Source organism: Hyperoodon ampullatus, assembly GCF_949752795.1.
Source record: "Hyperoodon ampullatus genome assembly, chromosome: 15".
Taxonomy (NCBI): domain Eukaryota; kingdom Metazoa; phylum Chordata; class Mammalia; order Artiodactyla; family Ziphiidae; genus Hyperoodon; species Hyperoodon ampullatus.
In genome coordinates, this window is record NC_136928.1 from 14,071,656 (window position 1) to 14,099,610 (window position 27,955).

Sequence of the window (27,955 nt, forward strand, 5' to 3'; positions counted from 1 at the left end):
GTGATATTTGAAGGGCTGCGGGCACAGGCTGTGGAGCCAGGGCGCCAGGCAGTGGGTGAGAGCATGGCCTCCCGCGACCCACCTCCCACCAGCTACACCCAGCCCGAAGTGCCCTCGGGGGTCGCGCTGTTCCTCACCATCCCCTACGCCTTCTTCTTGCCCGAGCTGGTGAGTGCGGCCCGTGGGGGCCACCTGCATAAAGCCGGGGCTGGGAGACGCAGGCCTGGAGCTGGAAGCAGCTCCCTGGGGAAGAGGCTCCAAGGCCAGAGCTGCCGTGGCCTCCAGTCTCCCCCACGGGGCTCCAGGCTGGGTGTCCCCTAATCCTTCCCTGAGCGCCTCTGGGCTTCTGCAGTATGGGTGGGTCACCTCCTCCCAAAATGAAACCCACCGGGGTAACTGGGCAGGCGACCTGGTGATCGGAGGTGTGGGCGAACTGCTGAAGTATCCTGGGTCCTCAGGAAGATGTTGGGAACGGACTTTTATTATGTGGTTTCTTTTCTCCAACTACTTGTTGTTTGTGCTTTTCTAAAGTTCACAACGGGGGCACTCTGTCTTTCCTTCTGAGAGCAGCTCTTCCAGGATTTTCTTAATTGTCACGTCAGCTAACGTTGAACTTGGAGCTGTGTGGGAAGTTGCTTATGACAACATCTGCCATAGAACAGTCGTGTGAGATGCCCCGGGTGCTCTCAACGACCTGTCACTGCCTTCCTCTCTGGGTCCCTGGGCTGAAACGGAGTCCCAATCCCTGCTGGGTCCAGAGTGTTCAACAGAATTCGAGTCCACTCCGAGCTGGCTGTCACCATGTCCTTTTCACTGACGGGGATCACAAGTCTGGTGAACAATTTAGGGCAGAGAAGTTTCTTTTGGTTTTCGAGCACCTTCTGAAATATCTAGTTTGTGGGTGATATTTTCTTACCAACTCTGAGTTTGGCAGTGCTGCCTCCAGGCAGGGAGAAAAAGAAAGTGGTTCCAACTTCCAGTTGGAACTGACGGCCCTGTCACCCTGTCATCTGCCTGGAAGGCTGGCCTGATTGAGTGATCTTTTGGCAAACTGGCTAAAGGGAGCCCATTGATGGCAACAAGAAAGCTAAGCCTGGGAATTCCCTGGTGGTCCAGTGGTTAGGACTCCACGCTTCCACTGCAGGGGGCTCAGGTTCGATCCCTGGTCGGGGAACTAACATCCTGCATGCCGTGTGGCACTGCCTTAAAAAAAAAAAAAAGAAAGAAAGAAAGAAAGGGAAGCCAGGCAGGGTGGGCCCCACGTTTGGGTGGCTCCAGCTGAAACCCCACCCAAGAAGCAGGTTTCTGCCAAGCCTGGCCCCTAGGGGGATACAAGTCAGGGCATCCCACCAGACTGATAGCATCTCAGCGCTCCTGCGAGTTCTCTGGACCAGGCGCGCCCCTCGCCTCAGAACAGCCACAAGAATGGACAGGGTCGGGGTCGACCCCTCCCCTTTTTATGGAGCACATGCTCCGTGTCAGTCACACCAGCCACTGGCGACAGGACCCATGCCCTCCCAGGTTCTCTGTCTGCTGGACAGAGGCCCGTGAGCACTTCCTCGCTACAGTCAGACGGTGCTTGAGGGGGCGAAGGTCCTGCGCTGTGACACCAGCAAGGAGAGGCCATCTGACCTTGTCACCTCGGAGAGGGGTCTGAGCCTGTCACTGAGGAGGTGACTTTGCAGTTGGACCTCAAAGGACAGGCTGGATTTCCAGGCTGGGGGGCAGGAGAGGGAAAGGCCTGGACCCCAGGAGAGGCTGGCAGGCAGGAGGCTGGAGGGATGGGGCTTCAGGAGTCAGGAAGATACCCGGCAGTCGTGAGAAGGGCCATCTGGTGCCCACAGCCCCAGGACGCTGGGCTCCTGCAGCGAATTCCCGGCAGGGAAGAAAAGTGCTTGGTTATGCTGGGCTCTGGGGCCTTGAGTATCCCAGGGCATGGGATGATGTCACTGGTTCCACATCATTCATTTCTTTTTCTTTTGAAATCATTTTAGATTTATAGCAACGCTAGTAACAGTAGAACAGTGTTCCCATATACTCTCTACTCAGCTTCCCTTAAGGGCCACATCTTACATAGTACAACTGTCAAAATCAGGGAATTAACATTGATACCATGCTAGCCACTGTTCTAATGAACCTTGTTCAGATTGTGCTGAATTCCCCACAAATGTCCTTTTCCTGGTCCAGGATCCAGTTCAGAATTCTGCATGTCATTTGGTGGCCGTAACTCCTTCATCTACTTTGATCTGGGCCGATTCCCTCCATCTTTGTCTTGAGACTTTTGAAAATACTGATCAGTTATTTTGTAGAATGTCCTTCTATTTGGCCTTGTCTGATGTTTCCTCATTACAACTTCAGTTTTAATTCGTAAGTAATCCTTGTTCATCGCTGAACACTTAGAAAATACAGGAAGAATTATAATCCATGTATATGCATATATTTGTATTTATACACATATGAGTATATGTTTAATGGGTTTATTCGGTACATGCTCTTCTGTACCTGCTTTCTCCTTAAACCAGCGTTCCTAGCATGGAATATAGGACCAAGTGTGCATCACATCTGGGGTGTGGATGGGAAGGTAAACGGGCAAGGACGGGAGAATGTCCAGTTGGTGGTTAATTCTTTTTTTTTTTTTTAACCGCATCGCGTGGCCTGAGGGATCTTAGTTCCCCAACCAGGGATCGAACCTGCGCCCCCTTAAGTGGAAGCACGGAGTCTTAACCACTGGACCACCAGGGAACGCCCTGGTGGTTGATTCTGATCCCCCTGAGCGGGAGATGTGCTGGGCTGGAGAGAAGAGTGCAGGATCAGCCTAGCAGAAGCCCCTCTGTCCCCGGCCGCTTGGGTATGCTGCCTGCTGCCACCCGTGGGTCTGACCACAGAGCCCCAGACCTTGGGGGGGTCCCAGATTCTCAGTCTGGGGGGCCTAAGGCATCAGGGACAGGCGTATGCTTTTCTAAGGCCATGAGTCCAGAGAGTGGATTCTCAAATTGGGAGCTCCGACCAGCCAAAAGGGGCAGAGAAAGCAAACTCTATAACCTGGATTCAGATGTGGTCCATGATGGGGGCGGCCAGGGTGTACATCAGGGGTGACTGCAGGCACAGCTTCCTCCAGCCACTGTTTCCTAAGACAGCGAAGGTCTTCTTATAAAACGAGGGCCCCAAAACACAGGGACAGCAGAAGGCTCCCCTGGGGCCTCACGGCAGCCCCGCTGCCAACAGCCTCCAGCTATTTTGTATCAACGATGACGACAGGCTAGGATGGCCCAGACACCAGGGGCTCTGCTCAGCTCCCCACAGCCTGCTGTGAACCATCTTTGCCTAAGTGGCTTTATTTTAGAGCTTTTAACACTAAAATGCACATTTTCAAACCTTTGTCATAGTTATACATTGATAGGCAAACATAGTTCCGAGAGGCCTCCCACACCCTTCCCCCAGCCTCTTCCTGTAGTCACACCTTTTGTAATAGCTCTCTCTTACAATATGACACCAGAGAGCCGACATTTATAAGCTATGTCTCTACTTCCATGCCATTTTCTCACACGTGTAGATTTACGTGACCCCTACCACCAAGACACAGAACCGTTCCATCACCGTGAGGATCTCCCCTCCTGTTTCTGTTTCATAGTCACCCCATCTTGTCTTCCTTCACTCTCTCTCTCACCCCTGGAGACTATTAATTCCATCCCTATAATTTTTTTTCTATAAATTTATTTATTTTTTATTTTTATTTTTGGCTGCGTTGGGTCTTCATTGCTGCCGCGGGCTTTCTCTGGTTGTGGTGAGCGGGGGCCACTCTTCGTTGTGGTGCGCGGGCTTCTCATTGTGCTGGCTTCTCCTGTTGCGGAGCATGGGCTCTAGGCGCGCCGGCTTCAGTAGTTATGGCATATACATTTATTCATTCTTTTTTCGATTCTTTTCTCATATAGGTTATTGGGTGGATGTAATTTTCACGTCTCTGGGGAAATGCCAGAGTGAGTGTGATTGCTGGGTTGTATGTATAATAAAGTGTCTGCTTCATTTTTATTAAGAAACAGACAAACTGTTTTCCGGAGTGGCTGGGCCATTTTACATTCCCACCGGCAACGGATAAGACTTTGGGGGTTTTAACATTAAAGTTTGTATTTCGTCTGGTTTACAGTTGAATTCAGATTTCTCATCTGAAAACAATATTAATTTCAAAACGTAAGCTCCAAGCGTGAGGAGCCTTTGAATCAGTGCATTTTAAGGTGAGAACAGATGTCGTTTATTTCCTTGCTCCTTCATTCAGTGAACAGACATTGTTTATTCCCTCCTTTCCTCAGTGAGTGTGGGAGCCTGCTGGTGCCAGTGCCTGGTGGGCTGGGGACCAGGTGACTCACAGCCCCACTGCCTGGCTCTTCAGAGCAAACAGCGTGTGGGTGGCCAGCCTGGGGCAGGGATCACATGACTGTTACCCGCCTGCTGTGAGTTGGCTCATCAGCTTTTTTACAAGATGAAAGGTGGACACACAGCTGGCCCTGGTGACTACAGCTGAGGGACAGCTTTGTAAATAAGAGTCCAAGGAAGTCTTTTAATTTTCAAGCTTTTCACTAGTTAACTTATTAATTAGATACTTGACTAATTACAAAGAAACAGCTAAGAAGGTTTCTAGAGAGTCAGCCAGTTAAAAGGAGAGTCAGTTTGGACACTCTGGTGTCTGATGCTTTCAGCTGTTTAATTTGCCCACACAGTGGTCAGAAGGAAATACTCTGACCACCCTAGAAGCTCATTCCAGAACCTTCCCGCTGGGGAAGCTCACCTTTATATCTTATCCAGATCCCCAGCTTCCCCTTCATTTCAGCTTGTTTTTGTTTTTTGTTTCTTTTGCGGTACGCGGGCCTCTCACTGTTGTGGCCTCTCCCATCGCGGAGCACAGGCTCCGGACGCGCAGGCTCAGCGGCCATGGCTCACGGGCCCAGCCGCTCCGCGGCATGTGGGATCTTCCCGGACCGGGGCACGAACCCGTGTCCCCTGCATCGGCATGCGGACTCTCAACCACTGCGCCACCAGGGAAGCCCCAGCCTGTTTCTTTTTCTACTCTGTTTACATGTAAAAGCCCGTTTGAGAGCTTACTGAGCCCCAGAACCGTCAGTCAACGGTGTGGGGCTGAGAGAGGGAATTAGGGCTCATCTTGGGCCTGGCTTAGGGCAGGTACCTCCCCTTTGTTACAACACTTCTTGAGAAGTTGAGTTTTCCAAAAGGAAAGATCCTTTCTCTTGTTTCCCTCTGCTCCCTTTTCAATTCTGCATACTTCTGGGGATCAGTAAAAGTAAGCTCAATGTGCCCCAGCTTTACTTCCTCTTGGTGGCGTCTGGCCTTCCCTTCATTCCACACCTGGTCCCCAGCCTCCCCCCTGACCTTGCCCAGCCCCTGCAGGACCAGGGGCCAACGGCCTCCATGGCCAGGGCGCCACTGAGACCCAACGCAGTGATGCCCAAGGAGGCCCCAGGAAAGCTGCGACAGGGAGGGCGGACAGGGCAAAGGGAAGGTAAATCAAAGTGTGGTGCTGGGAAGAGCAAGCATCCTGAGGAGGATGGGAGGCGCCGTGTGGAAAGGAGTCGGATGTCAGCCTCCCCAGTTGCCTGGACCCATTTTGGCTTCCTGGCCCCAGGCCCAGCCCTTACCCTGGGAGGCCCCCCGCCCCCACCCCTGTGCTGTTCAGGTTCAGTAAAATAGAGTCAGTTGGGAGGGGTGAGCCTGGCTCTGCCGCCTAACGGCTGTGAGACCCTGGGCAGGTTACTTAACCACTCTGAGCCTCAACAAGGAGGCAGCAGCAGCAAAGATCTCCTAAGACGGCTCTGGGGTTTCAGTAACAACTGTTCTAGAAATGTGAGCCCATACTATGTTATTGTTGGTGGTCGTCTGGACCTCTTACTAGAAAGCGTGGGTCTCTTGTGAGCAAATCCCAGTTGTAAACCAAGAAATATTTACTGAGATTCTACTATTGCTCTAGCCCCATGCTTTGCTTTCAGGGGCATACAAGAATCAAAATGTAATAATAAGAGGGATATGGTAAATCCCGGACCCTGTCTTAAAGGAGTGATGCATGAACACTGAGGAGCATCCCAAGACAGGAAACAGGGTAAAAAGCAGGGGTGCACAGCCTCACTTGTCAAAGGCTCCTGCCACTAGAGAAGTTGTCAGGACAAGCTCCCTCAGGGTGAGGGCTTGGCATTCTTAAAGAGCTTGGATTAGGGATGAGATATTTGCTTGTTCAGACTAAGACTTCCTAGGTCTGAGAGGTTAACAAATATATAAAATCAAGCTGTAAGGAAAGAAGAAGTCGGCCCCACTTAAATCCCATGTATTCACTCAACAAATATGTATTGAGCCCCTACCCTGTGCCTACCACGGGAATATAATGAGGAAGAAGACAGACATGGCCCCGTCTCAGGGAGTTTGATGCTTAATGGGGGCAGATGGAGACAAGCCAAGGCGACCAGTAAGTGGTGCCTTTCAATGCAGGAGGGAACGGAAAGCACAGGGCGTTCTGCCCACAGAGGGCATTCGACATAGGGAATTGTTCCTGCAGTTGTTGAAAGGCTGACGGAGCGGCAAGGAGATGCTGAAGCACCAGAGAGTGATGAGTACACAAAGCAAGCACCGTGCATCCTCCAGCCTCTAGAGGAAGCCCAGCCCTGGCGGGGGTGCGGTGGGGCTGCAGTGAGGCAGTGGTTGCCCCGGAGGAGAGGCACAGGGACCTTGGGGTTGGAGCCAACTGTTGCTGGCGTGACAGTGACAGGACCTGGAAAAGTCTCCTTTTCCAGTCCCCTCCAAGTTCTCCCAGTGCCAGAACCTAGCAAGAATCCAGCTTCAAAGGGAACCGGGAAACGTGGCTTGCAGGGCTCCAGCCGCATGGCGGGGCACAGCACGGCAGGATGGGCTTGAGCTGAGACCCTCAGAGCTAACTAACAAACAGCCCACATGCCCACAGCTGCACACTCCCCTCTGCCTGTGTCTGGACGTCTGGTCCCGTTCTTCCCCCGACCATTCAGTCAAACCATAAGCAACCTTCCCTGAGCTGGTGGCCTTTCTCAGCTCAGACAAGACAGGCCACCAAGGCTGCTGCTGGAAGGTCAGCCCACCAGGAGGACTTCTCTTAACCGGCAGGTGCCCTGAAGGGAATAACCGGGCCCCCGGGCAGAGGGAACCAGGGAGCGGCCCAGCACAGTGAGTCCCCGCTGGGCTGAGGGAGCCCCAGATAAGAAGCCTCACTGATAAGAAGGCTCCACCTCTGCCAGTGCCCTTCCAAGGGAACTTTCCTGGGGAACTTTCCCCGTGGGAGGCAGGAGAGGCTGCCAGAGTGTCGTCCAGGCGGGCAAGTGGCAGAGCAGGGAAGCAGGCCAGAGTAGCGCGGGGTGGAGGAGCCCCACGCCGGTTCCCTGGACTGGACCCCTCTCCCGTCTCCCCAGCCCTTCCCTGCTTCCTTCCCTACCTGCCAGCCAGCCTGCCTGCCCCTCAGCTGTCGCCACCTGGTCAGACCTTCCCCATCTCGGCCCAGCCCTGTTGTAGCAGAGTCGGCCGGTGCCCATGTCCCACAGTTGCCCCCAACCTCCAGCCTCAGGTTGGACCCAGAAGGTACCAGGTAGGCCCCAGAGTGGGGCCTCCGTGGACTCCCCACCCAGCGGGGGCCAGACATCATGGCTTTGGGGCTCCAGAGTCCTTTGACCTATTACGAAGACGTCGCCCCCCAGCCCCTTCCCTTGGAGGGATTCTCTGAGCTTTGCTTCTCTGCGCCTGCACTGCTTACTGCTTACATTTCCAGCCCCTGACACCCGGCCCCTCTCTCTGCCCACGTGATGCTGGGTGGCAGTGGGAGTGTGTGTGTTTATTTGAACACCGTCCTCTCCGACAGCACGTTCTTGCCCAGTCCTTCCTACGTGCTGTGCCGGGGGAGGAGGAAGGGGGTTGGAAAAGCTTTCCAGGGAAGCCCAGCTGCTCTCCCAGGGGAGATGCTCCCGACCTAGAGAACTTCTAGGGCCCGGGAGGTGATGGAGCGGGAAATGCGTGAGGATGAAACAGATGGGTGTTGGTTCCCATGTGGTCCCGGCTCCTGGCAGAAATGCCAGTCCGTGGCTGGGCCAGTGGCTGGCCCAGAAGGCATCAGGTACTGCCACCTGTGTGGGAATCAGGCCCAGGTAGATGAGACTGCGCTGCCAGGAGGGGAGAGTCCAGCAAGCTGCCACCTGCCTCTGGAGTGGATCAATAGCCCGTGCTGCGCACCTGCTTCATGCCAGGCTCCGTGCCCCACATCGGGGACGCAAAGACCACAGGTCAGAGTCCTGCATCCAGGAGCTCAGGGACTGGGGAGGAGTAGGCAGGAGAGGCTTCCTGGAGGAGGTGACAATTGGTCTGGTCCCTGCCCTCGAGGGTCTGGTCTTAGACAAGCAGGGGAAGGGCAAGCTGAGCAAGAGTCAACTGGAACTAGAGTGGGTGGGTCCTCGGTGCCTGGTGAGGGGCAGGAACGTGGCCACGGGTCACAGGATGTCTGCGGTTCCTGAGGGAAGGAGAAGGTGGGGCCCTCCCCTGAGCCCAATTCCAGGGCTCATCTGGGGACTTCCTGGGGACGTGTGAAGGGAGCCAAGGTTAATAAACATAGTGGGAGCCAAGGAGGGAGAGACCGGGGGAGGCCTAGGAAATGGGGACCACTGCGGGGAGTGGGATGTATTTATCCACTTCTTCACATCTTTTCTGTACTTTCTAACTTTTCTAAGGTGCTCAAATTTTTTTTTTAAAGGAAACAAATTTGCCCCTAAAATTCTTAGGTTTTTGTTTGTTTTTTTAAGCCCTTTAGACTTTGGAGGAATAAGGTTTTTATTACCTTAGTTTATGTTACATCGTAAATCTGGACTGTTGAGTCCATGAGAAGCGGGGCCAGTGGGGGTGGGTGTCTGAATGGGCAGGCGCGGTCCTGGGGGAGGAAGCCGATGGTGGTGGGGGGAGGAAGCCCATGGGGAGGGGAGGAAGCCGACGGGGGGGTGGTGGCGAGGGGAGGAAGGCAGAGGAGGCCTGGCCGCTGACTCACCAGCCCCTCCCAGCGGCATCCTGCCCCTCCCAGGCTCACACCCCAGGGCAGGGGCTGATCTCCTGGCGCGCGGCCAGCCCAGTCTTGCGAGCCCTTGTGGGTACCAGGGGTTCGTATATGACTTCTTCTGCCGGGGCCGCAGCTCTGGCCCGCACCATTGTTCCTGGATTGGACCGAATAAGACAGGGGTCCTCACGTGGAGGCCAAGGGGCCTGGGCCGGCAGCTTCCTGCTCACCTTAAAGCCACAGAGAGAAAATTCTCACTCGGGGAGTCAGGATGGAGCGGCTGCTGTATGGAAGGGTCCTGGGTTGAATTATGGAGCGTAGCGCTTCCACGCAATGCCAGTGGCCTGGCTGGCCTCGGGGTCCGGGACGGCAGCCCGGGCCGGCCGCGCCCCCACGGGGAAGTCGCTCCGCCTCTCAAACCGGTTTCCTCCCGGGTCAGAGGAGGTGACCTGTCAGCCCAGAGATCCTCACAGGCTGAGAGCCCCAGGTGTGGAAATGGGAGTGGCCTCGTGTGTGCTAAAGAGGACCCACGTGGGCACTGGGGGCCCTGCGCTGCCCGCAGGGAGGCCTGCGGCCAGGGGAGGACTGCTGAGGGGTGCCTGACCCCACGGAGTGGGGGGGTGCGGCCTGGAGGAGGCTGGGCCCCAACCCCCCAGCTGTGGAGGCCGCCAGTGCCTTTATGCTAAGTCCCATCACCGCAGATAGGGGACGTTCCAGGACTCCCCCGCGTGTCTGACAACCCACCGTGCCCTCTCCCTCCCTCTCAGTGGCTCACGCTTCCCACACAGGCCTCAGCGTGGCCCCCCCAGGACGCAGGATGGGGCTCTGGCTGCAGCAGCTGCCAGGGCTTTGAGCTGATGCCGGGGGAGTGTCCGCCTGCTGGCACAGTGCAGGAAGGGACTGTGGAGAGGGCCAGAGGCAGGAAGGCAGGCTGGAGCTGGGGTTTCCACAGCTGACTGTGATGCACTGAAGAAATGTATTTTCATGGCAACTTCGTGTGTGTGTGAGTGTGTGTGTGTGTGTGTGTAGCTGAAACAAAAGATTCAGGAAACAGTATTTCCCTTTCTATGGACAATGCACTGTAGTTTTTCTTCTAGTCTACTTAACTTTTTTTTCAAAACAAGCTCCTTTTTATTGAAGTATAGTTGATTTACAGTGTTGTGTTAGTCTCGGGTATGCAGCAAAGCAATTCAGTTATATGTATATATTTTTTCAGATTGTTTTGCATTGTAGGTCATTACAAGTATTGAATATAGTTTCCTGTGCTAGACAGTAGGTCCTTGTTGTTTACCTATTTTACATATAGTAGGTTGTATCTGTTAATCCCAAACTCCTAATTTATCCTTCCCCCCTTTTCCCCTTTAGTAACCATAGGTTTGCTTTCTATGTCTGTGAGTCTGCTTCTGTTTTGTAGTAAATTCATTTGTATCATTTTTTAGATTCCACATCTAAGTGATATCATACGATATTTGTCTTTCTCTGCCTGACTTCCTTCACTTAGTATGATCATCTCTAGGTCCATCCACGTTGCTGCTAGTTTACTTAACCTCTTAACGCTGGTGGTGACTAGATGGACTTCAACACCCACTAACAGATCTCAGCCCGATGCTGGGGTCACTGCAGGGGCCTCAGGGAGACTGGCACAGGCAGGGCCTGCTGGGTGGTAGCCGAGTGTGGCCTGGGGGTCACGGGGAGCCAGTGAGGGGGTGAGGGGTGTGGGTGATGTGTGCAGACTCGCATCCCACGTCCTCAGCAGGGCTATGACAAGAGCTGTCGCTGGCTCAGACTGGCTCCAGCAGAAGGGAGGTAGACAATCTCATGTCCCGGGAAGCCCGAAGTTAGGCAGGCTCTGCCAGGGCTGGTTCTTTGGCAGTGCAGTTGTGCCATGCATCTTTCCTTCTCTCTCTCTCCTCTTCCTCATCATAGCTTCAGGCCTAATACCAGACACAGCCATGGCCAGAGCAGGAGTGGGACTGTCTCATCACTGGGGCAGGAAGAAGCCCTTCCCAGGAGTCCCCAGAAGGCTTGCATCTCACCGGCCAGGGCAGTCACGTATGTGTCCCAGCCAAGGGATGCGTTGAACCTAACGCATGTTGGAAAGTCACCCACTACATCCCCTCTCTCCCCACGCCACCCACCAGTACGCCCAGTTGGGCAATTTCCTCCATAGAAAGAATTTAAAAGAAGACAACTATCTCTGCAGTGTTATTTACTGTGGCATCATCTATAACAGGGAAAAGCTAGAAACATCCAACCTCCTTGCCCTGGGGCCTCATTGAGTAAATGAAGTTTTATCAACTTGATGGAATGTAATGGTGGCATTGAAAGTATAGTCAGGCCTCATTACTCACGGATTCTGCATTTGCAAATTCACTTACTAAAATGTATGTGTAACCCCCAAGTCAATGCTTGCAGTGTTGTCACTGGCATTTGAGGACATGTGCAGAGTGGAAAAACATTTAAGTCACAAATTTGAGACACACACGGTAAACCTGAGGTTGATAGCTGCCTTCTTACAGCTCATGCTATAAACAAGGTCCTTTCCCAGGCCTGGTTAGTGCCATGTCATGCATATTTTTGTGCTTTTGGTTGGTGATTTTGCTGTTTAAAATAGCCCCAAGTCCTCTGCTGAACTTATTTCTAGTGTTCCTAAGTTTGACAAGGCAGTGATTTGCCTTATGTAGAAAATACGTGTTAGATAAGCTTATAGTTATAGAGCTGTTGGCTGAGAGCTCAATGTTAATGGATCAACAGTATATATTAAAATAAGGTGTCTTTAAACAGAAACACACATAAAACAAAGTTATGTGTTGATCAATTGATGAAAATATTGTGACCACAATCTCACAGGAACCTAGCTCTGTATTTTCCCAGGAGCAATGCTTCACAATTCACAACTAAATTTGCCAGTGCTGAGGGCAACTTTACAGAACTACCTTGAACGACAAGAATCGACTGTATTACTGAGCCACGTAGCAAAATAGAAAAATATGAAAAGTTGAAAACAAAATGTATATTCACTATGATTTACAACTTTATAAAGAATATGTATACACCAGCACTAGGCCTGGGAAGAAACATACTAAAAAATTCCTTTGCTACTAACATTATTTTTGTTTTGTTTTGTTTTGGGTTTTTTTTTTGTTTTTTTTGCAGTACACGGGCCTCTCACTGTTGTGGCCTCTTCCGTTGCGGAGCACAGGCTCCGGACGCGCAGGCTCAGCGGCCATGGCTCATGGGCCCAGCCGCTCCGGGGCATGTGGGATCTTCCCGGACCGGGGCACGAACCCGCATCCCCTGCATCGGCAGGCGGACTCTCAACCACTGCGCCACCAGGGAAGCCCCTAACATTATTTTTACAATCAATTTAAAATATTAGGGTTGAAAAATAATAACAGATCTAATTCCTGGCATGCCGTTTAAGCCATTAAAATCACCCCGGAGTTAAGGCATTTTGAGTGGACGGTACCAAACTCCGAAGGGACGTGTGCTCTGGCCACAGTGGCACAAACAGGGGTGCTCTGTTCAAAGGAGCTGTGTCTCTCGGGCATTTGCACCAGAACTGCCCGATGGGGTCCAAAGTGCAGCCCCTGGATGCATCTCCTCTTATTTTTCCCATTTAAAGGAGGTGCATCAAACAGGTAGTTGTACGTTCATGTTCACAGCAGCACTACTCACAATAGCCAAAAGGTGGAAGCAGCCCACGTGTCCATCGATGGATGAATGGATAAGCAAAATAGGTACATGGTATAATGGAATATTATTCAGCCTTAAAAAGGAAGGAAATTCTGACAACATGGATGAACCTTGAGGACAATACACTGAGTGAAATAAGCCAGACACAAAAGAACAAATACTCTGTGATTCCACACATACGAGGTACTTAGAGGCGTCACATTTATAGGGACAAAAGAAGGATGGTTGCCAGGGGCTGGGGAGGGGGGAAGTAGTAAGTTATTGTTGAATGGGTGCAAGGTATCAGCTTTGCCAGATGAAAAGTATTCTGGAGATGGATGGATGGTGGAGATGGTTACACAATGACGTGAATGCACTTAATACCACTGAACTGTACACTTAAAAATGGTTTAAATGGTAAATTTTGTTCAGTGTGTTTTACCACAGTTTTTTTTAAAGGGAAGGGGGGTAAACAATGGCCAAAAGACCCTGGACTTACACAACGTGGGCCATGGATACCTGAATGTGAGGGACAATCATTTTCTTCATCTCGAGACATCTCAGCATCAGAGGGAGCCCTCAGGGAGTTCTGGTTCCCACCGTGTTCAAGGCCAGAACTTGTCCTTCATGGAGCCAGTTCCTCCCGGGCCATCAGAACGGGTGGGAGTCCCCAGTTCACTTGGCACTGCTGACCTCCTGGGCCTCCCCATCTTGAGTCAGGCCTTTTCCTCCCAGCCTGCAGTTTCTGAGGCTTTGTGGTACGGTCTGCGTTCACCCGAGTACCAGGAAAGGGAAGGAGGGGCCATGAACGCTTCATGAAGATTAAGGCAAGTGGTAAGAAAAGGAATGCAGTGTTGGTGGTGAGTGGACCAGCCAGGCTGAAATACTGCCCAGCTATGCAGAAAAACCTGCCACCTGTAGTATCACCAGTAGTATCACCTGTAGTATCGCCAGTATCTCCTCTTGGTTCTCAGTACCTGGTCCGCCCCACCTGGACCACACCTGCCAGGTGCAGCCAGGAGCCCAGGTGCAGACCTGAGCCAGGTGTCTTCTGGCTCCTCCTCCCCCCTTCACATGGGGTCATCGCTAGGGCAGCTCTGTCTTCAGAAGCTCTCAGGGTGTGAAGTTCACTGCCCTGTGGCAGCCCAGCCCCTGCATGGGCCCTTTGGAGGCCCCTCAGCTCTCTGCTGCTCTGTCCAGGTGTACAGATCAAAGGAAAGGCAATTCTCCCCAAAGGAAAGGCAATTCTGTTTTTGTCTCTCCCATTCAAAATCTTTTTTTTTTTAATTTTTATTGGAGTATAGTTGATTTACAATATTGTGTTAGTTTCAGGTGTACAGCAAAGTGAATCGGTTATATATATACCTATATCCACTCTTTTAAAAAAAATTTTTAGATTCTTTTCCCACATAGGTCATTACAGAGTATTGAGTAGAGTGCCCTGTGCTGTCCTTATTAGTTATCTATTTTATATATAATAGTGTGTATATGTCACTCCCAATCTCCCAGTTTATCCCTCTCCTCCCTTTCACCCCTGCTAACTATAAGTTTGTTTTCTACATCTGTGACTCTATTTCTGTTTTGTAAATAAGTTCATGTGTACCATTTTTTTAGATTCCACATATAAGCGGTATCCTATGATATTTGTCTTTCTCTGACTTACTTCACTCAGTATGACAATCTCTAGGTCCATCCATGTTGCTACAAAATCTTTTGACTTTTGAAACGAGCATCCATCATCCAGCACAGCGTCTTTCTTCTTTCTTTTTCAGTGTATATGTTGGTGATTTGGATTAGTTTAAACCTTCCCAACCCTGTCCCTGAGCCAAGAAATTTTCCTCCCAGGAGGCCAGGGCACTGATTGGTTTATTGAGTCTCATTCCAAAAACATTCTGTGCATCTACAAACAAATGCACATAATACACAAGCGCACACACATCCATTTTCTTCTTTTTCTATATAAATCATAGCACACTGGGCACGCTGGTCTCTGCCTTGTACAGTTCTTAGAGTTCATTTCATTTTGGTATACAGAGTTTTCATTCTTTTTGAAGGCTGCTGAGTGTTTCATTGTGCAGACATAATTGTTTTCACTAGCCCCGTCTGAATGAACATTTGAGATGTTTCTTTATCTTTCTGTAGCCAGCGAGGCTTTTTTTTGGGGGGGTTGAATTTTTAAATTTTATTTTATTTATTTATTTTTTATACAGCAGGTTCTTTTTTATATATATATAAATTTATTTATTTATTTTTGGCTGCATTGGGTCTTCGTCGCTGCACACAGGCTTTCTCTAGTTGTGGTGAGCGGGAGCTACTCTCCATTGCAGTGTGCGGGCTTCTCATTGCAGTGGCCTCTCTTGTTGTGGAGCACGGGCTCTAGGCACGCGGGCTTCAGTAGTTGTGGTCTGCGGGCTCCAGAGTGCAGGCTCAGTAGTTTTAGCGCACGGGCTTAGTTGCTCCGTGGCATGTGGGATCTTCCTGGACCAGGGCTCGAACCCGTGTCCCCTGCATTGGCAGGCAGATTCCTAACCACTGAGCCACCAGGGAAGTCCCCGGCAGGTTCTTATTAGTTATCTATTTTACACATATTAGTGTATACATGGCAATCCCAATCTCCCAATTCATCCCACCACCACCACCCCCAACATCACTTTCCCCCCCTTGGTGTCCATACGTTTGTTCTCTACATTTGTGTCTCTATTTCTGCAGCAAGGCTTTAATAAACAACCTTATACATGCATCATTTTGTGCATGTGCATTATTTATAGGACAAATTCCAAAAAGTGAAATTACTGGGTCGAACAATATGTGCATTTAATGTCTTGATCAATATTGTCAAAATAGTAGATTGGCTGACAGCACCGTTATTTAACCTGGCAATGGCAATGGCAATTGACTTCAACCTGGGGGCTGCAGGTGGGCTTTGAGGGTCTGTGAGTCCCAAGATTTGTAGACAAAACTCGTGCACATACATCGGTACATTTTTCTAGGTGACCAAAGCTTTCATCAACTCCGTAAAAGGGTCTGTGCTCGCTGAATGTTCTCACTCACCCCGCTAATTAGTCTTCCAGCTCTGACAGAAGTGAACCTCCCATCCCTCAGGAAGGCTGGCCTTGGAGTTTCCCTCTTCTGGGTCTTTCTCAGGGAAGATACCCTCCAATCTCATTATAGCTTATCACATGGCCAAAAATGGTTACTCAACACTCCCCCTGTCCAGAGAAACTCATCTAATTTTCACAGAAACCAGGAGAGAGAAGCCATCCCCACCTCCTCTGTTTGATGGACCAGGACATGGACACGTGGATGAGTTAAATAACCTGCCCAATAGGCAGAGGTAGGATTCGAATCCGGGAACATTGATGAACTGAAGTGGATGAGCCTGGAAGCAAAGAGAGGGGCTTTGGGGGTTCTCAGTCCTGGCTGCAGCCCCTGGGGATCTTTTAACAACGCAGCCTCCCTCACCAGTTCCATCAGAATCTCTGGGGCAGGACCCAGACCTTGGGGCTTCCTCAAAGTCCCCGGATGGTTCCAGGAGTAGCAAGACTCAGGGTGCTGCTCTGAGGGTTAAGACTCAGGAATCCATGTATTTTAGAAGCTCCTTACCCTTATGCCATATTTTTGGCTTAATTCTTTTCCTTTATTGAGCATTTTTCAAAATAATAATTATTGGCGGTATAGTGGTGAACATAGCTGCCTTCCAAACTAATAAGCATCCTCCAAAAGTGACCAAAGTAGGATTTTTTAAAGAGTATCATTTTCAACTCATGACTTCCAAAATAATAAGCATCCTCCAAAAGTGACCAAAGTAGGGCTTTTTAAAGAGTATCATTTTCAACTCATGACTTGTGACTGGTTGATAGAGTCCAATCCCATAGTAGTTATTATATTTAGTTCGAGGTCAAATTGTCCCATCTTTGGCCAGCAGGAACCTTCTGAATCCTTCTGACCTAACCCCAGAAGCCTTTGCTACCTGCTGTGATGAGGTATCCTGCCCAACTTCCCACCCTAGACCTGGAATCAGCCGTCGCTCCCATCTGGGAGCTGTTACCCCGGTTCTCATCCTCTAGGTCTTTAACCAGCTCTCTAAACGTGAGGGAGCTATTCTCCATGTTTTAGAGAAGAATGAGAAATTAATAAACTTCTTGTTAAGCTCTGTCCTCCCTTAAGTGATCCTTTCCAGTTTAGGTTCAGCCTTTAGAAAATGCATAGATGAGTAATCTGCGTTTGGTCTTAAGGAACAGGCTTAAGAAATTGCCAGAACTGTATTTGAAATACACTTGCTCAAAATGTCTGCCTCTAATAAAATATTCTTCTGAGTTGAAGGCCAGCCCCAAACATCTAAAAATATCTCCTGCTCTTGAGAAATACAAAATGAGGATTAAAAGGAGACAGCAGTTTAGGTTGCCAAAGAAAATTTGGAAAGCTAAATATAAGTTAAAAAAAGAAGTCAAGACAAATACTCGAAATTGCCTTCCTTGTAATGAATCCAACCTAGGCTGCTTGAGACAGAAACAGGATAACAAACTCCACTGGGTTTCAGTTCACCTGGAGTTTGTCCTTGGCCCTGGTCCCTTCAACTGTTCAGAAGGTAGAGGGCGTGGAAATAAAAAGTAAGTAACATTCCTCTGTGTAATGTTAATTATGGATTATGCAACCTTTACGCCAAGAAGATTCCCGTGCAATTTGAGTAGATTCCCAAATGACCAGAGGCCCTACCTTTGGGGTGTGAAATCTGGTTGTGAGGCGAGACGCACAGGTGCCTACCCTGTGTCCTGCGTGGCCTCAGACCTCAGTCTCCTCCAGGTCAGCAGCACCTCACAGACCGTGGTGAGAATGAGTGGGGACATATAGACTGCGTGCATGCAGCAGTGTCTGCCCGGTGTGGCCTCTGATGGCAGGAGCTGGGCGGGGACCCCTTTGCCAGCACTGACAGGCCGGCTGGGGCTGAGGCACACTCTCCCGCTCCCGCGGGCCTGGCACAGGTGAGCTGCCAGTAAGTGGCGGCAGGTGTCAAGTGGCAGCTCTCTGGTCTTAGAAAGCCCAAGGGAGTTAGAATTGCTGTACAGAAATAAGGCCGTCTGAGTGAATGCATTTTTTTTTTTTTTTTTTTTTTTTTTTGCGGTACGCTGTCCTCTCACTGTTGTGGCCTCTCCCGTTGTGGAGCACAGGCTCCGGACGTGCAGGCTCAGTGGCCATGGCTCACAGGTTCTATCCCTGGTCCAGGAAGATCCCACATGCCGTGAAGCAACTAAGCCTTCAAGTCACAACTACTGAGCCTGCGTGCCACAACTAATGAAGCCCACACGCCTAGAGCTCATGGTCCGCAACAAGAGAAGCCATGGCAAAGAGAAGCCCGTGCACTGCAACGAAGACTAGCCCCCGCTCGCCACAACTAGAGAAAGCCCGTGCGCAGCAAAGAAGACCCAACACAGACAAAAACTAAATAAAATAAAATTCTTAAGTAAAAAATTTTAAAATAAAATTTGTGTGAAAAGACAATAGGACTAGGGAAGGGGATGAGCTTTCTCCTGAGATGGACAGAAATGTGAGTCACCCACACTGACAACTATTTTGAGTGCTGTAACTTTAGAGAAAAAAAATTTTAAATCTAGTAGTGTGAATCCGCCAAAGCACAAACCCAAGAGACATCCTTGGCTCCCCGTTTCCCATCCCTCCGAATCCCCAGTGGTCTCATAGTCCAACAAATTCTTCTTTTTCAGAATTATTGTATTACTTAATAAAAGATATACTCCCATGTACCTACTATGAAGTGAAAGAAATAGAACATTATCATTATCTTTGGAGGCCACCGTACACTCGTTCCCAATCCCATAAGTCTCTTCCTCTAGAAGGATCATTCTCAGGAGGTGCGGATGAGGGTCTTGAAGGAATTGGGGAGAGGCAGTGAGTTCAGATTTTGTACCTGTTAGACTTGAAAAGCTTGGGGGGCAGGGCCAGGAGTGGGGTGAGGCAAGTGGGGTGCCTAGGGTGCAAATTGTAATGAGGCACTTGCTCTCAGGGGTCATACAAGTGCAGAGAGATGTCCAAGTAGAGACATCAAGCGTGCATGCAGGGCTGAAGGCTGCAGAGAGAGAAATGTCCTGCACTGGGTTCCTGGGATCGCCAGCCCATGTGGTGCTTAAAAGCACAGATGTAACAGGAGTGAAGACAGGGGGAACCCAGGAGACTCGCCAGGACATTCTAAGGAGGGCCGGGAAGGAGAGGAGACAAACCAAGAACAAAACTCCTTGGTGCTCATGTGCCCGTAAACCCTTGTCCTCCAGGCCTCTAACTGAATGTGCTGTCTGGTGGACATTTAGTTCCTCCCTGGGCTCACCAACATGGCTGCAAGCCCAGCCCCAAAGCAAACAAATGCAGAGCCCGAGGCAACAGGAAAAAGTTTTGGCTTTTCCACCAAAGGGATAATAAGTGGCTAGACAGAGTTGAGAGGTGATTTAACTGGAACTGTACGGCCCAACTGGTAACTGACTCCAGGGCGCCAGATACTATACCCAGGAGGCTCCAAACCAAATAGCCACAGGGCCAGGCAGGCACTGTCAGTGGATGAAGGGAGCCAGAAGGAGAATACTATTCCTCAGTGAAAGTGAGCAACCGGGAATGTGCCACACAATGGCATAGGGATTGGGAAGGTTGGGGATGTGGTCCACTGAGAAGTCCAGGTCCTTTTTAAAGAGCCAGTCACAACTGGTTTCAGGCTACTCTGGCCTGGGAAATGGGTTCACTGTGGCCAGAACTATGGATTTCTCAAGAAAATGTCTGAAATCTGAATTTTTTGTGTGAAATATCCCGTTTTAAATGTTGTCAACTTACGCAGAAATGTTTCAAAAACTCTATATGCCAACACTGTTTGGGCCAAGAAGACCTATCCACAGCCCAAATTTAACCAAGTCCTTCCCCTGGAAACCTCTGTGTTAACCAGGTGACTTTCCTCACAAAATCGACTCTGACTCAGGGGCCAGCCTTCCTTCCCCATTTCCCTCTTGAACCCCACTAACTCCACCCGAAGAGCGTTTAACCAGAGCCAGAGGAGGAGAGAGGTGACCTGCAAAGGGAAACATGCCCCACACCCGCCAATAAAACCCCTTCTCCTGTGGTTTTCTCTTACAGATATTTGGGTGCTGGGTCTGGATCCTGGTGGCCGCCACCCAGGTAGCAAACCCCCTGCTACAAGGATGGGTGATGTACGTCTCGCTCACCTCGTTCCTCATCTCTCTGATGCTCCTGTTCTCTTATGTGTTCGGGTTTTACAAAAGTTTGGAGTCCTGGAAAATCCTGGTAAGAACAAGTGAGAGCGACCCAGGCCCTCAGGCTCCTCCCAGGCCAACGTCCCGGGTGTGGTGAGGACAGCAGGCCTCCTGGGCGGTAAGGAGAACCAGAGACCTCTCCTGGCCTGGGCCCCTAGGGCAGCGGTCCCCAACATTTTTGGCACCAGGGACCGGTTTTGTGGAAGACAATTTTTCTACGGACCGGGGTGGGGGGTGGGTGGGTGCTTCAGGCGGTGATACGAGCCATGGTTCAGGCGGTGATGGGAGCTATGGGGAGCGATGGGGAGCGATGGGGAGCGATGGGGAGCGATGGGGAGCGATGGGGAGCGATGGGGAGCGATGGGGAGCGATGGGGAGCAATGGGGAACAATGGGGAGCTATGGGGAGCGATGGGGAGCAATGGGGAACAATGGGGAGCTATGGGGAGCGATGGGGAGCGATGGGGAACGATGGGGAGCGATGGGGAGCGATGGGGAGCGATGGGGAGCAATGGGGAACAATGGGGAGCAATGGGGAACAATGGGGAGCAATGGGGAACAATGGGGAGCTATGGGGAGCGATGGGGAGCAATGGGGAACAATGGGGAGCTATGGGGAGCGATGGGGAGCAATGGGGAACAATGGGGAGCTATGGGGAGCGATGGGGAGCAATGGGGAACAATGGGGAGCAATGGGGAACAATGGGGAGCAATGGGGAACAATGGGGAGCTATGGGGAGCTATGGGGAGCGATGGGGAGCAATGGGGAACAATGGGGAGCTATGGGGAGCGATGGGGAGCGATGGGGAGCAATGGGGAACAATGGGGAGCAATGGGGAGCTATGGGGAGCGATGGGGAGCAATGGGGAACAATGGGGAGCTATGGGGAGCGATGGGGAGCGATGGGGAACGATGGGGAGCGATGGGGAGCGATGGGGAGCGATGGGGAGCAATGGGGAACAATGGGGAGCAATGGGGAACAATGGGGAGCAATGGGGAACAATGGGGAGCTATGGGGAGCGATGGGGAGCAATGGGGAACAATGGGGAGCTATGGGGAGCGATGGGGAGCAATGGGGAACAATGGGGAGCTATGGGGAGCGATGGGGAGCAATGGGGAACAATGGGGAGCAATGGGGAACAATGGGGAGCAATGGGGAACAATGGGGAGCTATGGGGAGCGATGGGGAGCGATGGGGAACAATGGGGAGCAATGGGGAACAATGGGGAGCAATGGGGAGCTATGGGGAGCGATGGGGAGCAATGGGGAACAATGGGGAGCTATGGGGAGCGATGGGGAGCGATGGGGAACAATGGGGAGCAATGGGGAACAATGGGGAGCAATGGGGAGCTATGGGGAGCGATGGGGAACAATGGGGAGCAATGGGGAGCTATGGGGAGCGATGGGGAGCAATGGGGAACAATGGGGAGCTATGGGGAGCGATGGGGAGCGATGGGGAGCAATGGGGAACAATGGGGAGCAATGGGGAGCTATGGGGAGCGATGGGGAGCAATGGGGAACAATGGGGAGCTATGGGGAGCGATGGGGAGCGATGGGGAACAATGGGGAGCAATGGGGAACAATGGGGAGCAATGGGGAACAATGGGGAGCTATGGGGAGCGATGGGGAGCAATGGGGAACAATGGGGAGCTATGGGGAGCGATGGGGAGCGATGGGGAGCAATGGGGAACAATGGGGAGCTATGGGGAGCGATGGGGAGCAATGGGGAACAATGGGGAGCAATGGGGAACAATGGGGAGCAATGGGGAACAATGGGGAGCTATGGGGAGCGATGGGGAGCGATGGGGAACAATGGGGAGCGATGGGGAGCGATGGGGAGCGATGGGGAGCGATGGGGAGCTATGGGGAGCAATGGGGAGCAATGGGGAACAATGGGGAGCAATGGGGAACAATGGGGAGCTATGGGGAGCGATGGGGAACAATGGGGAGCTATGGGGAGCGATGGGGAGCGATGGGGAGCGATGGGGAGCTATGGGGAGCGATGGGGAGCGATGGGGAGCGATGGGGAGCGATGGGGAGCGATGGGGAGCGATGGGGAGCGATGGGGAGCGATGGGGAACAATGGGGAGCTATGGGGAGCGATGGGGAGCGATGGGGAGCGATGGGGAGCGATGGGGAGCAATGGGGAACAATGGGGAGCTATGGGGAGCGATGGGGAGCGATGGGGAACAATGGGGAGCAATGGGGAACAATGGGGAGCTATGGGGAGCGATGGGGAGCAATGGGGAACAATGGGGAGCTATGGGGAGCGATGGGGAGCGATGGGGAACAATGGGGAGCTATGGGGAGCGATGGGGAGCAATGGGGAACAATGGGGAGCTATGGGGAGCGATGGGGAGCGATGGGGAGCAATGGGGAACAATGGGGAGCAATGGGGAGCTATGGGGAGCGATGGGGAGCAATGGGGAACAATGGGGAGCTATGGGGAGCGATGGGGAGCGATGGGGAACAATGGGGAGCAATGGGGAACAATGGGGAGCAATGGGGAACAATGGGGAGCTATGGGGAGCGATGGGGAGCAATGGGGAACAATGGGGAGCTATGGGGAGCGATGGGGAGCAATGGGGAACAATGGGGAGCTATGGGGAGCGATGGGGAGCAATGGGGAACAATGGGGAGCGATGGGGAACGATGGGGAGCGATGGGGAACGATGGGGAGCGATGGGGAGCGATGGGGAGCGATGGGGAGCGATGGGGAGCGATGGGGAGCGATGGGGAGCGATGGGGAGCGATGGGGAGCGATGGGGAACGATGGGGAGCTATGGGGAGCGATGGGGAACGATGGGGAGCGATGGGGAGCGATGGGGAGCGATGGGGAGCGATGGGGAGCGATGGGGAGCGATGGGGAGCTATGGGGAGCGATGGGGAGCGATGGGGAGCGATGGGGAACGATGGGGAGCTATGGGGAACGATGGGGAGCTATGGGGAGCGATGGGGAACGATGGGGAGCGATGGGGAGCGATGGGGAGCGATGGGGAGCGATGGGGAGCGATGGGGAGCGATGGGGAGCTATGGGGAGCGATGGGGAACGATGGGGAGCTATGGGGAACGATGGGGAGCGATGGGGAGCGATGGGGAGCGATGGGGAGCGATGGGGAGCGATGGGGAGCGATGGGGAGCGATGGGGAGCTATGGGGAGCGATGGGGAGCGATGGGGAGCGATGGGGAGCGATGGGGAGCGATGGGGAACGATGGGGAGCGATGGGGAGCGATGGGGAGCTATGGGGAACAATGGGGAGCTATGGGGAGCGATGGGGAGCGATGGGGAGCGATGGGGAGCGATGGGGAGCGATGGGGAACGATGGGGAGCTATGGGGAGCGATGGGGAGCGATGGGGAGCGATGGGGAGCGATGGGGAGCGATGGGGAGCGATGGGGAACGATGGGGAACGATGGGGAGCGATGGGGAGCGATGGGGAGCGATGGGGAGCGATGGGGAACGATGGGGAGCGATGGGGAGCGATGGGGAGCGATGGGGAGCGATGGGGAGCGATGGGGAACGATGGGGAGCGATGGGGAGCGATGGGGAACGATGGGGAACGATGGGGAGCTATGGGGAGCGATGGGGAGCGATGGGGAGCGATGGGGAGCGATGGGGAACGATGGGGAGCGATGGGGAGCGATGGGGAGCTATGGGGAACAATGGGGAGCTATGGGGAGCGATGGGGAGCTATGGGGAGCGATGGGGAGCTATGGGGAGCTATGGGGAGCAATGGGGAGCGATGGGGAGCGATGGGGAGCGGCAGATGAAGCTTTGCTCACTCCCCTCACCTCCTGCTGTGAGGCCCGGTTCCTAACAGGGGTTGGGGACCCCTGGCCTAGGGAACCCCGACTTTTTGTTTCAATGTGTTCACTATTAGGTCGGGATGAAAGCTTTCCTCTGCCAGAGTCCATCCTTCACTGTACGCCCCCCATTGCCTCCCTCATTAGGGAATACCCATGGCCTGGCTACTCCTGCAGCAAGCGCCTCCGGAAGCGTTTTCCCTCTAGATTTAATTTATGGTAAAAGCACTGGAGCAGCATTGAAGGAAAGGCTAGTAGAAAGAGAATCACCCCAATCTCAGGATCCTACCACAATCACCTATCACAATCCATTCTTCCATATTCCCGGCAAATTCTATGCAAAATGTATAAATCGCACTGAACCAATCATCTTGGATGTAGAGTCTTTCGTTTAATATTATGTCGTTAACTTTTTTCATCACATCATCTTGATAACCACTGAAAATTTTTTCTATATTGAACAAGTCAAAACATATACAAAAAGGAGGGAGGATTATATTATGGACCCTCATGTAACCATAACCCAGATTCCAGAATTTTCAAGATTTTATCACACTTGCTTCACCTAGCCTTTATTTTTCCCCCTGAAGAATTTTAAAGCAAACCCCAAACATCATGTCATTCCATTCCAGACACGTCAGTATACCTCCAAAAAATACACAAATTTTCTTATATTATCACACTTACATAAAGTGAACAATAATTCCTCGGTATCATCAAAGACGCAGGTCACATTCAGGTTTCCCCCATTGTAACTGAAACATCTTTTTGCAGTTGGCCTGTTTGAATCGGGGTCCTCACCACGCCCACTTGCACTTGGTAGTGATGGTTCTTGGGTACCTTTAATCTAGAATGATTCCCCCTGACGGGGACTTGCTGAAGAAACTGGGTGGTCAGCTGTCCTGTAGAAGGTCCCACATTTTGGGTTTGTTTGCTTCTTCCTGGTGTGATTTGACTTGCTCGTCTAGTCCCTGAATTTTCTGTGAGCTGGAAGTTAGCATCTAAAGGCTAAACTGAAGATGGGTTAAACCTTTCTGGCAAGAAGGCTTCAGAAGTGGCTTCAAGTCACATCACACACAGGGACTGGTGGTCCCTCTTTCACTGTGACAACCTTACCCCATCAACTTTTTCCCTAATGCTTTCTTTCATCTACTGATGAATATTCTTTAGGGGCTGCAAAATGCCGATTTACCTATTATGACATTTCTCCCAGAATTGATAACTATGACATCCTTGTGGTATTGAAAACTCTGCTGAGAGTTTAACATAGAGGTTCAAAAATTGAAATCTAGAGTCAGATTAGCCTGACTCTGCCATGTCTCAGCTAAGCCTCAGTTTTCTCATCTGTAAAGTGGAGATGTTAATAGTAGCAGCCTTATGAAATTAGCTGTGAAGATGAAATGACACATGTGTATACTGTTAGGACAGCGCCCAGCACACAGCAGGTCTTCATAGCCCTAATGGTTAGGAGCACAGGCTTGGTGTTAATGTGGCCTGGGCTCAAATCCTGGCTCAGCTTTTGTTCACTGACTTTAACCTTGAATTTCTCTTTCCTCAGAATGGCACTAATGATAAATAGTAGCGACCTCGTAGTTGACAAGTTTAAATGAGATAAATGGGGAAAAGGCTTAGCCTAGAGCTTGGCTGGGAAGAAGCACTCAATAACCAACCAATATGTTGGTTCATAGTGGTATTATTATTGCTGTATATTAATCCACTATTGTTCACCACATAGAAATTTCATTAGAAACACTGCAAAAGAAAAAAGCAGGAGTTTCGGGAGAAGGCTAGTCTCTTTTGCCGCCTCTTCCCAGCTACGTAGTCAAAGAGGAAAGTGTTGCCTGCTCGCGTGTCCGCGTGACTGTGGCCGTGGCCTCTGTTCCATCTTTCCAGGACAGCCTGTACCACGGGACCACTGGCATCCTGTACATGAGTGCCGCCGTCTTACAAGTACATGCCACGATCGTGTCTGAGACCTCGGACCTGAAAAACTACTACATAAACACTGCAGCCTCGGTGAGTGCTGGACAAGAGCATGACAGCTGCCACCATGGAGGGAAATGCATGAGGTTTAATTCTGTCTCCTGCAGAATAGATGTTCCTGAGCCCTCAGGCTGAAGGAGCCTTGCAGGATAGGAGGAGGGGTGTGTGTGTGTGTGTGTGTGTGTGTGTGTGTGCACGCACACGCACGCAATCAGGTGTGCCCAAGCTCGCAGGGTACCAAGCCCCAGTTCAGGTGTCATCTCTCGTCTTGGTTTTCTTGCCCTCTCTTACACCCACTACGCTGCCCTCAGAATATGTTTTTCCAAAACGTAAACTTTCCAAAATACACATCTCTTATTGAAAACTCTTCAGTGACTCCCATTGCTGCTGGAACGGAGCCGGAATTCCTCAGCATGGCTCAAGTTCCCGTGTCCTTTTATTTCAACGACAGACGTGCACAGGGTAACATATTGGCTGATGGAATCCAAGGCAAGGTGGTCCAGGCGAGTCATGGGACGAGCAGGACCCCTGGACTTTAGGTCCACTGGGACCGGAGACTCTAGGCCAGCAGGGCCCGGCCTTTCCAGACCCCGCGAGGCAGCCTCCTTCCTCTCTTGGTGGGATGGCGCCCTCACGTGGCAGGTGGCTCACAGCTGGGGAATGTCACCTCTGGAGCCGCCTACCCTTCCTTACACCTTCCCAGGAGGGTCTAATACCCAGGCTGGGTCCCACCTGTCGCTGTGACCGGAAAGGTCCTGTGTCAGTCGGGGACTCCCACAGGGGTCAGGCAGCAGGAGGAAGGGGTGTGGCGCAGGGTGCTGACCCCACTGTAAGAAGGATGCCAGGCAAGGGAGATGACCCACTAAGGAGGCCTCAGGGGACTTTGGCTGCCTTTCCGGCCTGTCTGCTTCCTCCCGTTCCTGGCCCAGCACCGCTCTGCACCCCCACCCCCCACCCCCACCCCCACCCAGCCCGGCTGCTCGCCCTTGCTCTGCTGCTCCAGCCACATCCGTCTCCTTGCTGCCCCTGGACCCGCTCTCGCCTCGGCCTTGGCCCCAGGACAAGCACCGCAGCTCCGTCTCCTTCTGGGTGAGGCCGTTCCCCTCCCCGTCCCCTTCCTGCTTTATTTTCTTCTGCGCGCTTAGCCCCACCTTCCATACTACTCGACTGGTTTATCTTGCTTATTTTCTGCTTCTGCCACTAAAATGTAAGCTCTAGGAGGACAGGAATTGTTGAATTTTTGTTCAGCGTTAGAGCCACAGTTGCTCATGAAGCACAGCAGGTGCTTACAAGATATTTGTTGGATGAATGAATGAATGGAACAGAGTGTGATTGGACAGGGGGTTCAAGTGAGGCTGGAGTCGTCTGCTGGGCCAGGACATCATCAGGCAGTGCAGCTGGGCGACTCTGCGGATGGCTTTGGACGTGGCGGGTTGGGGAGGGACCCCTGGGGAGGGAGGGGTGGGAGGGATCACAGGTTTGTGGCTTGGGTAGCTGGATGAGATGAGGGTCCTGGGGCCGACTGAGCTTGTGAGGAAATCTCAGGAGTTCAGTTTGGACCCCAGGGAGCTCGTGGGGCCTCTGAGGCTCGGAGGGGCTGAGAGGTGGGTGCACAGAGTTGAGTTCTGGACCGGTGAGTGAAACTCGTCATCAGAGCCCAGACAGTGGCTGAAGGTGGGTGGGGGGAGAGTGCCCAGAACCAGACAGCAAGAGAGAGAGATACAGAGAGAGAGAGAGAGAGAAGAGGGGGAGTGGGTCCAGGGCAGGGATGGAGATGGACCCACTTTATGGCCAGGTAGAGGAGCCCACGTCTGCAGGTGACAGGGACGCTGCACAGTCACAGTGGAACACGGGGATGGAGCGTTTCAAGGAGGATGAGAGGCTGGCCAGTGGTTGCCGCCCTTAAGCCAGGCAGGGCTTGGGCAGAGAGGCGATGCAGCAGGGTCAGAACAAGGGCCTCCCAGCAGCTAAGGGCCTCTGTGGGCTGGGAGCGGGGGGCGATCACCAGCATCCCTAAGGAGGTCACTCCCGGGCTCTTCCAGTTATTCGCCTTCGTCACCTCCCTGCTCTACATCCTCCATGCCTTCAGCATCTATTACCACTGAAGAAGCAGGGAGCTGGGCCGACATGGGAGATGCTCTTTGGAAGCCTGGAGTATCCGCTCCCAGAAGCTGGT

At 52.2% G+C, this 27,955-nt stretch overlaps 1 protein-coding gene across 2 annotated transcripts; it reads left to right on the forward strand.

The window, feature by feature from the left end:
* Window positions 1-63: 63 nt before the first annotated feature.
* Window positions 64-27,884, forward strand: MALL (mal, T cell differentiation protein like; the record flags this gene model as incomplete). 2 transcript variants are annotated; one of them, XM_079720772.1, is made up of 4 exons in its annotated part: window positions 64-168; window positions 19,859-20,026; window positions 25,690-25,812; window positions 27,822-27,884. In XM_079720772.1, the coding sequence occupies 4 exons, from the start codon at window positions 64-66 to the stop codon at window positions 27,882-27,884; spliced, it is 459 nt and encodes a 152-aa protein (XP_079576898.1). The 2 variants fall into 2 exon arrangements, with proteins under 2 accessions (XP_079576898.1, XP_079576899.1); XM_079720773.1 differs by lacking the exon at window positions 25,690-25,812.
* Window positions 27,885-27,955: the final 71 nt, after the last annotated feature.